The sequence below is a fragment of the Hipposideros armiger genome, unplaced genomic scaffold (assembly GCF_001890085.2).
Source record: "Hipposideros armiger isolate ML-2016 unplaced genomic scaffold, ASM189008v1 scaffold_165, whole genome shotgun sequence".
Taxonomy (NCBI): Eukaryota; Metazoa; Chordata; class Mammalia; order Chiroptera; family Hipposideridae; genus Hipposideros; species Hipposideros armiger.
Window position 1 is genome coordinate 1498638 of NW_017731515.1, and position 12019 is coordinate 1510656.

Here is a 12019-nt window from a genome sequence, read left to right on the forward strand (position 1 = left end):
CAACTTGGGCCAGTGAAGCAACGTCCTCCACAACTAGACTGAAGAACAAAACGACAGCAACTTGTCTGTTCCCCTTTCCCCAATTCCCCAATAAAAATCTTATAAAAAAATGTCTTAGAATGAGGAATTCACTTATAAAGACCAATGGTAGTATTAAAGGGTAGATTGGAGTTATAGTGGAAGGAAGGATCTTGAATCTTCATAATCTCCATAAGCTGCCCCAAAGTCATTGTAAAGGAACACACAATTTTAGTAAAGAAGCATGTATCTTACACTGAGTCACCTCCTTTCCCCCAATTAGACTATCATCCCTATCCACTCCCACTGAGAAATATATGGACCGCACTTGAAACTAAGCCTTTGTTTCAACATGATAAATGCACTTATTACATTTAAAATGCACACACAGAATACAAAGGATGCTACGTGTGTGTGTGTCTGTCCAGTGGGACTGGAGTGCTACTATTAAACCCATAAACTGAAATATTTTATCATTTACGGGTAAGGCTGGAATTCAGGATGGAAAGATACCCACTAATTCTCAACTTCTTGTCTGCAGAATGCTTTAGGGTTCGCAATATGAGGGGTTTTCTCTAGAGGTAGAGACTAACAGGCTCCAGAGACGAAAAAGAACCCAAGAGACACAGATTTTAAATTGCAGAGGATTTACAATTAAAGAGATAATTTAAAAGAACTAAAATACTGAAAAAATATCTTTGATTGATGTGATTAGAATGGGAACCTGAGGAAGTGAGGAGGAAGAAAAATTCAGTATCTTTAGTAGCTATGCCCTCAAACAACAATGGGGGAAAAGCTGGTGAAACTATACAAAGATATTCTGGCTATTTTGTTCCACTCATTAATGAAAAACAAAAATCCACAAATTGCCTTCATTTAAGTAACTAAGAAATCATCCATTAAAAAGGTAAAAATTGTCCAAAAGAAATCATATATTATTTTAAACTGAGTCCATTTTGATAAGGTACATTTTTAAATAGCAGTTTTGTACTTTGCAATAATAGATCAAAGTAACTATTTTCAAAATAATATGCAAAAGTTGTCATAGTAACAATGTAAATCCTTTTGAAACATAACTGCCTCAAAATTTATCAAATAGAATATGGCATTGTTCTTCAGAAAATTTTTGCATTTTCTTTTTTATTATTATAATATGTAGTATTATTATATACATCTATTTCATTAAATGTTTTTCTTTATGTAAAATGACTGTTGAAATTATTGCTCTTTTCATACATTAATCTCATTAGAAAGAATTCTATTTTATATTTAAAGCCTAAAGATAATTTGAAAACACTAAGAATTCATCTGAAACCAGGACAGAAAAAAAATGCCCTTTCTTCAATGTATAATTATGACTATCCTTAATATTATCTTCTTACCTCTGCTTTTAAATCTATCAAATAAGTATCTTATTTACACTCAGAATTTTGCAATGCAAAAATGTCCACAACATAAATGACACAGTAACACAGCTGTATGACAAGTAAAACAGAAAAAAACACAGGGAGTTATAATTACAACATAAATATAGCTTACTCTTTGTAGTCCTTCATACCAATCATCTTGTTCAAACCAATTTGAAATGTAAGTCATCCAAGCCATAGAATGTTTCTACTTTAATCAAAGCAATTGGAAATCTGGCCTCACAACAGTCAGCACCTAAAGCAACAACAATGCATTTCAACCAAGCAATTTACCAAATCTGCCTTGAGAGAGATTGTTCAGGACAACATGCTAGACATGTACGCACATTTCAGCTGAAACAGTTTTACTAATTTACAAATAACCGTATCTGTCAATATAATGCTAAATCAGAAAACAGAAGCATTATTTCTTGATTGTACTCCAGGAATTTTGATGATCTGAGGGTAAACAGAATCTGGTGTATTTAGTGTAACAATGGTAAAGTTTTCAACTCTGACATCTCCTTGATTGGTTAGGGCTGCCTGGAGCACAGAGGTGAAACCTTGAGCTGACCTCAGAGAAGCATGCCATGATCACTTATCAGTTAACTGGAACAGGGAGGAGACAGTCATGTTGGCATCTATTCCCCATCCTTATACCTGTGTATAAGTCCCTGGGTCTTATTGACTAGTGTGAAAATCACAAATTTAACTTAATTCATAGTCAGAATATTCCTACTGCCTAATAAGATTAGTAATGAAAGGAAATGACAATAATCAAAGGTTGAAGGCCATCGTGATAAAGGAAATAAAGATAATGAAGTAAAACAAAATGTTTTACAATGTCAGAAAACTTACTGTAGGCATTAATATCCAAACCTTTTCATATATCTCCCTGCATCGATATCTTTGCCATGACCTCATCAGGGGAAGACTCTTATGTCCCTGCCTGTTGCCTTTGGACTTTTCACATGACTTGTTTTGCCTGGTGACCTGTGGGCAGAAGTCAGAGTGTTCCGGGTCCAAGCTCTGACTACAGGGCTTGTTTCCATTCCCACCCCTGTGCCTCTGCCATCAACAAATTCCACACCGGATCAGGCTAAGAAGGATGACAGACACAAATCACACAGCTGCCGCAGACAAATCACTGACCTCCAGTGAGCAGCAGAACCACTCAGCCAAGCCAAACCTGGTCTCATTGATTCTACATTGAGATCTTTCCATCTAGTTTTACCTGATAACTCAGACTAAGATGTTGGCTTAATCCTCTGAAATTTTGGCATTTGCAGCCTACCCTTTCCTCTACTAAATTCATCCCCTCCAAGTTATGTCTTCTTACCTATTGTACTATATGCAGTTATACTTTCTTAGTAGGCGCTTGTCTCCATTACTGTACAAGACAGCAATGATATTTATTTAAACTTTCCAACAAACTACAATGAACTTGCAAAATAAGCACAAGCCATTGCTTGTTCAATCAAACCATTAGAATCAAGTATAAAATATATGGCATTGCTCCAAATCATCCTCTTTCATATGTCTGTCTCTAACCTTTCTAGAACCATTGTTGGGTGGGTTAGAGGAGAGGACAAGGTTGCAAAAGAGACACTCGGGAAATATAAATATTCCTCATGCTGAGGGTGTTGCACAAGTTACACAGACCTGGGATCAACTGTCTGCCTATTCTTACTATGAACAGATAGATACTCCTCTGAAGGAATCAAAATTAATGGAAGACAGCTGTCAAAAGTATAAAACTATAATTTGGGACAGTTGTCCATCCTAACTAGATGAAAACCCTACATAAAAATATAAGAAGGAAGTCTGAGTTAAGAGAGCAGATAAACAGTTTACTAAGTGTGCTTGGAATAGTCATAATAATTCTGTTTGGCAGACAAGTACGTATATATTTTCTACTTCTTCCATTGAGGACACCAAGAAAAGGTGGATCAAAATATGTAAAATCTCAGACTAAGAAGGCAAGTCCCAAGAAAAGTCCAAAGACTCTATCCAGGCACTTTTTTTCTGGTGGTGGTTCTGGGGTGGGAGAACTCTATATTTTCCCTAATAGGATTTGCCTAAATAAATGGAGTGACTGAAATACTTTGAAGCTATGGAGAGCTTTTGGTAATCTCGTAAGGCTGGAGGGAAAAAACTGGAGTTCAGATGCTGCCAAGGAAAAATGATCTAATAATGGGTTCCTTTCAGCAAGAACCATCTGGGTCTACACCTTAAGACTAAGAAAGAAACAGAAATAGACTGAGACTCAGCTTCCAATGAATTCATTCAACTATTGGAGTAAGGTGATCTTCCCTACTCTAACTTTTCAAAAGCAAAAGTAAATTCTCTCTGGAGGAAGATAACATTAAATTGTCAGGTTGCAAAGCAATCAAGGGAATTCCAAAGAGTAAGGAGCCCCTCTATGAAGAGAGAAAACACACTAATGGTTTCACCTCTGACAGGGCATGGGAGAAAGAGATGACTGCCATAAAAGAGGGTAAGAAAAAAAATCAGATAAAATAGTAATTAACCTCTTTAAGCCAATGTGAGCTAGAGCACCAGTTTAGAAGAACTGGAGGTCCAAGGCACTCATTTATAAGATGTCCTTCAGAAACCTCAACTGGGTGCTGAGGGCAAAGACTGGGGGAATCAGAGGCAGTTCGCCTCAGTGGCTCAGGCATGTAGGAAGCCATTGGCTGCTGATAGTTGACAGGCACGAAACACAATCTACTTCCCTGAATCCTTCTCTCATATGAAGCAATATCCCTACTAGGGGGGAGGAAACAAACAGCCTCACTCCCAGGGAAAATGGGCAGGAGTAAAAGAGAACCTTATCCGCCTCTAGGGAGTGACAGGAAACCTGCTTTCCTGACCCTAGGAATTAGGCAAAGATCCACTACCTGTGGAAGGAGGGAAGAAACAAAAGCTGTCTGCCCCTGGGGGCGTGGGCAGGAAGACATCTTAGGCTCCCATCCTGCACCAAAACACAGCACAGATCTGCCACAGTTTGAGGAGGTACAAAAAAATTCTCTCCTACACACCATCACAGGTACAAAGCAGAGTTTGGCTGCCACAGAGGGCGGATGGGGAAAAGGAGACACACAAATCTCCTCTAAGAAGTGGATTCCCCCAATCTGGGAGATAAAAACTGCAGTATAATCATACATTGGGATACTATACAATAATTAAAATGAACTATATACACAAAATTGATTAATCTTATAATGATGACTGATAATCAAACATAAAAAAGGATACATATCACATGATTCCATTTATAGAAATTTAAAAACAGGCAAAATTAATCTATGCTATTAAAAATAATGAGAGAATTTTCTTTGAGGAGAAGGAAGTAGTGACAGGAAGTTGCCATGAGGGGGATTTCTAGGAAGCTTAGAAGGCTTCCTTTATGCTAATTATGCTAATGAGCAACTTTAGCTGCTAAAAAACAGTAAATTGCACATTTCTGCTGTCAGGCATATAGTCTAAATAAAAAGAAATTATACACTAAGAATACACAGCAGTGCTTTATAATACTAACAAAATTAGAGGTGAAAAATCCAAAATGAATTTGTAATATGTATATGTGTGTGTGTGTGTGTGTGTGTGTGTGTGTGTATATATAAAATATATAATGGGATTGTATTTTCTAACTTCACTTGGATACTTTTATTTTTCTTTTAATGTTCCCCTTAGTGTTTTCGGACCCACTTACCACCCCCAGCCGTCATATTTCAGAACACATTAACTCAAGTCTTTCTCTGAGATACAGCACTAATACGTCTTTAATCCACAAATATTTTTAGAAGCAATGTCAGAGACAAGCAGATGAGGAAGGTGGACACAAAGAATAAAGAAATCTCGTAATTGGAAATGAGCAAAAACTGAAGTCTACCAAAACAAGCTGAAGAGGACTGAGATGCACTAGATGAAGGATATGTGTTTAGGAGTCCAAAGGACACCAACATGGAATTAAGTGACTGCCATTATTACCTACAGTGGATGTCTCTTAATGCCACATCCATAGTAGATCCTGTCACCCCTTAATTCCTACTATTCCTCAGGGAATAGGCACAGGAGCAGATCTCCACGAGCACATTCCTAAACCCCTGACAAGATCTGTATAGACAAATACCGTATTTGCCAGCGTATAAGACGATTTTTGGCCCTGAAAAATATGCCTCCAAGTGGGGGGTCGTCTTATACGCCAGGTACACTTCAGATAGACTGCCCATAGTGCTTGCCCCGTGCCATAGTGGCCTCCCGATGCCCGCCCACTTCATTCCACATACCGTTCAGGCATCAGCAGCGCTGCTGGGTGTATGCTCGGCTGTTATGCGATTTTGCTGTTATGCGATTTTACCACACTCGCAAAATCGCACACAGCCGACCATACACCCAGTATGATAGCGCAAAATCGCGAATCGCGATTTATGTATATGTTTGATTACATACAGCCTTGTGACAGTTTTCCTGCATGTCATAAGCATTTGAATATAAATATAAATGTTGAAATCAAATCTGATATTGTTTTACCTTTTATTTTGTGTGTGGAAGGTGTGCGGAAGAGGGGGTAGTCTTATACGGCGAGTATATAACTCTGTATTTTGAGTGGAAATGTTAGGGGGTCGTCTTATACGCCCAGTCGTCTTATACGCCGGCAAATACGGTAGTTCCCATCCCAGTACTGCATGCTCTGACCAGACCTTCCAAAGTATTAGATGGCTACGTCCTAAGAAGAAATTGAAAGCTCATCCTCAAACAACAAATCAATACAGCTGATAATGATCTCCAGTTATTAGTGATTCTAATCACTAAAACAAAGTGACGAAGTATACAGTGTATTTCTCTTTAGCTTAGGTCTCACACTATTTTTAATGTGAAGTTATAAACAAAATACTTGAAAATGAAGTATTTTTACTGGGTTCAGAATATATAAAAAGTAAAAATCAAATGAACACTAAAACTGAAAAACAGTACCTGAAATGTGTATCTTAATGGATGAGTTTATTAGTAGGTTGGATACAGCAGAAGTTAGTATTAGTGCTGTGGAACATAAATAAATAGTACACACAAAAACTAATACATAGAGAAAAAAGAGAATGAAATAAAATAGAACAAGGCATAAAAAATAGAATATGCTGAAAAGTTAAACACAGATGTAATGGAAGTCTAAAATGGAGAGGAAATATAGTAGAATCAATATTCAAAAAGATAAAGAGTGAGAAATTTCCAAAATTGATTTTAAAAAATGAAGTACCTAAAGCTCCTCAAATCCAAGCAGGATAAGTTGCACATCACAGTAAGATGCTGAAAATTACAGACAAAACAACAACAAAAATGTGATGGTCACGATATAGTCAAGATCAGTAAGAATAATGGGAAGTCAAAAGGCAATGGAATGAAAATTTTAAAGTTATGAAAAATAACCACACACCTAGAATTCTATACACAGTGAAAATAAAATTAGACAAAAATAATGATGTTTTCATACAACAAAAACTAGGGAAATTTTGTTGGTCTGAACTAGAAAATAATACTAAAGGGAGTTCTTTAGGCAGAAGGAAATGATCCTAGACAGAAACATGAAAATGTTAGAGATAATGAATATCATTAGAAAGGGTAAATATGTACTTAAATATAACTAGATAGTAACTATACAAAACAATCATTGTAATGCTATAGTTTAAAATATTTTTAGCACTAAATTATTAGGTTGTCGGAAAAGTTATGACGTATTTTTTCTGTTTTTCGTTGCAAAAATGCATCATGACTTTTCCGACGACCCAATATATGAAAACAGTGTAAAAGGTGAGATCAAGATAAATGGAATTAGTATCAATAAAGAGGTAAAAGTAATTATTTGTTTTAACTGTAATGAGTCAGTTACATGATGGAATCTCCAGGGTAACTAAAAAAGAATAAACATTATTAACAAGTTAATCACAGGAAAACGTAATTAATAAAAAACTTGTAAATAAGAAAACCAAAAGCTTGATTGTATATGTAAATCAAATTATAACAGTTATACATTAAATAAGTGGATTACAGTTAAAAGTATAATTGGTAGACTTAAAAAACTCAACCATATACTCTTTGCAAGAGTCACACCATATAAGGTTACAAAATGGTTGAAAGTCTAAGAACAGAAAATTATATAATACATAATTATTAAACAAAAGAAAGCTGTTATATAAATAATAGAACAAGTTTTAAGACAAGAAATATTACCAAAGACACAGAGTGACACTTCTTAAGGATAAAGTGGTAAATTCAACTGAATGATACAAAAGTTTTATAATTGTTTCTACCCAAATGACATGACTTTAAAATATATAAAGCAAGACTAAAAGAATTAAGGGGAAATATACAAATCCATAATCATAATGGAAGGCTTTAACAAATCTCAATAACTGATAGAATAAGTAGAGAAAATTTCATAGGTGTATAAAAGATCTGAACGATAATATTCAATAAAATTAACCCAATTGACATATAGAATACTGTACCCAACAATGATGAAATTCGTATTCTTTTCAACTAAACACGGAGTAATTACAAAAATAAACCATGTGCTTAGCTACACAAAAACCTCACTGATCTCCAAAATATCAGAATCATTTAGAGTATGTTTTCTGTTCACCATGGAATTAAATATGAGATCAAGAGAAGGATACTTAGAAAATGCACAACTGTCTAAAAATTAAACAACACTTCTAAATAATCCTTGGATCAAAGAAGAAGTAAAAATGGAAATAACAAAATATTTAGCACTAAATGGCAAGCCACAACAAATAGGAATACGTGGCTTCTAGCTAAAGTAATGCTTGGAGGTGGAGGACTATAGCCTTAATTATATATATATATATATATATATATATATATATATATATATATATATATATATATATATAAATAGAAAAAAATAAAGGATGAAAATCAAAGATTAGGTTTCTATCACAGAAGGCTAGAAAAGGAAAGCAAATAAAATCTTAAAAAATGTAGGCAAAGGAAATACTTCTAAAAAAAGGAAGGGAAAGCATATTTATGTTTATAAACACACAATAGAGAAAATCAACTAAACCAAATGCTAGTTCCTTTAGAGCATCTTTTGGAAGACTTATTAAGAAAAAGTACAAATATCAATATCAGGAATGAAAAAGACATCACTATAGAACCAGCTGACATAAAAAAAAAGAATAAAAATATTATGCATATGCAGCACATATGCAGCAATATAATAGATAACTTGGATGAATGAACAAATTCCTCAAGAAAATATGTTACCAAAGTTGATGAAAGAATGATAAAATCTAAGTAGCCTGAATATGAATATATCTACATTTATAATTTTTCCACAGTAATTTCCTAGGCCCAAATGGTTTCACAGGTGAATTTTTACAAGTATTTAAAGAAAAAAATGTATATAAACTCTTTGAGTACATAGACAAAAAGAGTCACTTATCAATTCCTCATATCCTGCCAAAACCTGGAAAAGACTTTACAAGAAAGGAAATTACAGAGCAATCTCTCCCATAAATTAAATGTGAAACTCCTAAACAAAAGAGTAGAGATATAACATGTTAATGGGTTAGAGGATTTAATATTGTAAAGATATAAATTCTCTTAAACTAATCCATAGATTCAATGCAGTCATAATCAAAATCCCTGCATGTTTAATGTGTATGCATGTGTGTGTGTGTGTGTGTGTGTGTGTGTGTGTGAAAACTGACAAGCTAATTCTAAAATTCATATGGAAATGGAAATGCCCAAGGATACTTAAGGTAGTCATGAAGTAGAGGAACAAAGCTGAAGACTTATACTCCTAGCTATCAATAACGACTATAAAGCTATAATAATGAAGACAGCTTGGTGCGAATGCAAGGATACAAAAACCGACTAATGGTACAGAATATGAGTCTAGAATAGATCCCTTTGTATACTGTTAACTGATTTATGTTGACGGTGATAATTCTGTAAGTTGGGGAAAGAACAGACCTTTCAATAATTGCTTGTGGGTCAATTGAATAGCCTCATGGAAAAATACATAAATATCTTAACTTCAATCTTACATAATACAAAAAAAGCACCAGTAGCACAGAGATTGGAAATTGAAATATTTAAGGTAAAATATTAAAGTTTTAAAAACACTAATGAGAATATCTGTCTTTGGAGTAGAAAAAGATTTACTACACAGGACACACATAAAAAAATGTCAACCACAAAGAAAAATTCACATATTGGAGTATGTTAAACTTACAAACATATTTATCAAGACATCCTTAAAAGAGTGAAAAGCTAGCCACAGAATGGGAGAAAGTATTTATAATACATATGATTAGGCAGACCCTAATTAAGACCCTGAAAGTAAGCAGTCCTCTTGTTTCAAGCAATATATATATATATGTATATATATATATATATACATATATATATATACATATGATCCTGATGTAAATATATAGTAAGGCAAATTCAGAGATTAATTTATTGTTTTATAACCCTATAAGCATCTAAGTAGAATCTTTTTTAAATGTTATGTATTAATGAGGAAAATTGAGACTGGCATCTTATCTCAGCACTGCACTAAATTCTAGAAATCAGTGGTACAATAACTGTGTTAAACTGAACTATTGTGATCTTCCTAGTCTATAAAACAGCCAAAATATCAGTCATGTGTGAAGGAAATACAAACAGAATGACACTGTCATAAATACACCATGTTATCTTCCTTAAAAATTACTTGAATAAAAACTACAGGCTTTTGAAAAATTAATCAAAATGAACAACTTTAATATAAAAGTTCATGTAATTTAAAAAATACATTAAGTAAAGAAATCTGAATACCAAAGCTATATGTTTATAGAAATGCAAATGTCAAGAATAATTATTTGAAAGAGAAGACCAAACATATATAAGTTAGTTATAAAAACCTAAAACTCTCAGATTGGTTTCCGAGGTACTGAGATTTAGAAAAGAAGAAAACAAATGCATGCTAAATATCTCATTTTACAAAGGTAATCAATAGACACAATTTGTGTCTTGATATTTGGGGAGAAATTGATTCAAAGTATTTTTATAATTTAAAAATAATCATGGGCCGGCCGAGTGGCGCGATGGTTAAGAACTGGCTTGGGAAGCCAGAGGGCCCCGGTTCGGATCCCACATATGAGGGCCAGTGACACTGCCTTCTACAGCTAAGATGCTGAACAACAGCTCAACCTGGAGCTGGGCTGCCTTGAGTCGCCAGCGACAGCGTAGGCTGCAGCCCCTGTGGCAGTGGGTTGCCATGGGCTACCGTATGTAGCCAGCAGCTAGCGTGAGCGGCCAGCAGCCTCAGTGAGCGGCCGTCCAGAAGCCAGCGACTGATGTGCCTCGCCCGGGAAGAGCGCAATGATGGTACCAACTTGGGCCAGTGAAGCAACGTCCTCCACAACTAGACTGAAGAACAAAAAATGACAGCAACTTGTCTGTTCCCCTTCCCCCAATTCCCCAGGGCTGTTCCCATACCCCCAATTCCCCAATAAAAATCTTAAAAAAAAAAAAGTCTTAATGTTAAAAAAATAAATAAATAAATCATTAATTTTTAAAAGTTATTAGGCTTTATGCTAAAATATACCACAAACAAGGTCGAAATAAAAGTAGATAAAAATATATGAACATATGAATAAAACATCTTAATATGTAAATAGTAATTATAAATCAGTGATTTGAAAAAGTCTCTGTAGTTAAACTAAAAGGCATATTGTAAACAATTATGTTCCTGTATTTTCAAATGTGTGTGTATGTATATATAAATATATATATTATATATATAATACATATATACAGACACACAGACGCATACACACACATTAAAAACTAAAAGAATAAACACAAGGTAAACAGTTGTTTATTTAATAGTTAGAAATTTATAATTCCTTTCAATTATTTATAATTTCAAAAATGTTAATAATCACTTCTCAATTCATTCATTCATTCAAATAACTTATTGAGCACCAACTATGTGCAAGTCAGGCACTGAAGATAAAGCACTATGTGAAACAGATAAAAATCCTACCCTCCCAGAGTTTTTATTCTTGTGGGAAGGAATCAGGAAATAAGCAAAACAGACAAGTAAATGATGTATATTAGAAGAGAATTTGTGGTATGGAGAAAATTCAGGAAAAGAGGATTAGGGGCTCTGGAGATAGAGCTGACACTGCAATTTTTAAAAATATAGTATCAGGAGGCCTCACTGAGTTGACACTAAGCAAAGGAGGTGAGAAGGCAAAATATAAGGATATCTGGTCCGAAAGCCACTAAGTAGAGGGGGCAGCAAAAGCGGACTCTGAGACGGATGCTTTCTGGCAGGTTTGAGAAATAATAAGAAAAATCAATAAAAGTATATAAAATGTGTATTCAAAGATTAGAGACATATCAGGATACAGATTCAAGGCAGTTTTGTTGAACTCACCTGTATACTGTACAGAATTTTGTAAATTTTCTTTTAAAGATTTTTATTGGGGAATGGGGGGATGGGAACAATGCTGGGGAACTGGGGTAAGGGGAACAGACAAGTTGCTGTCGTTTTGTTCTTCAGTCTAGTTGTGGAG

General features: G+C 34.6%; 1 protein-coding gene across 1 annotated transcript in view; it reads right to left on the reverse strand.

The window, feature by feature from the left end:
• WDR17 (WD repeat domain 17) overlaps positions 1-12019 on the reverse strand; it is a 138546-nt gene that overhangs the window by 96383 nt on the left and 30144 nt on the right. The window contains exon 2 of the mRNA XM_019651731.1: positions 1558-1680. Within this exon, the coding sequence (XP_019507276.1) occupies positions 1558-1623 (66 nt within the window). The 5' untranslated portion in view covers positions 1624-1680. The remainder of the gene's footprint in view (positions 1-1557; positions 1681-12019) is intronic.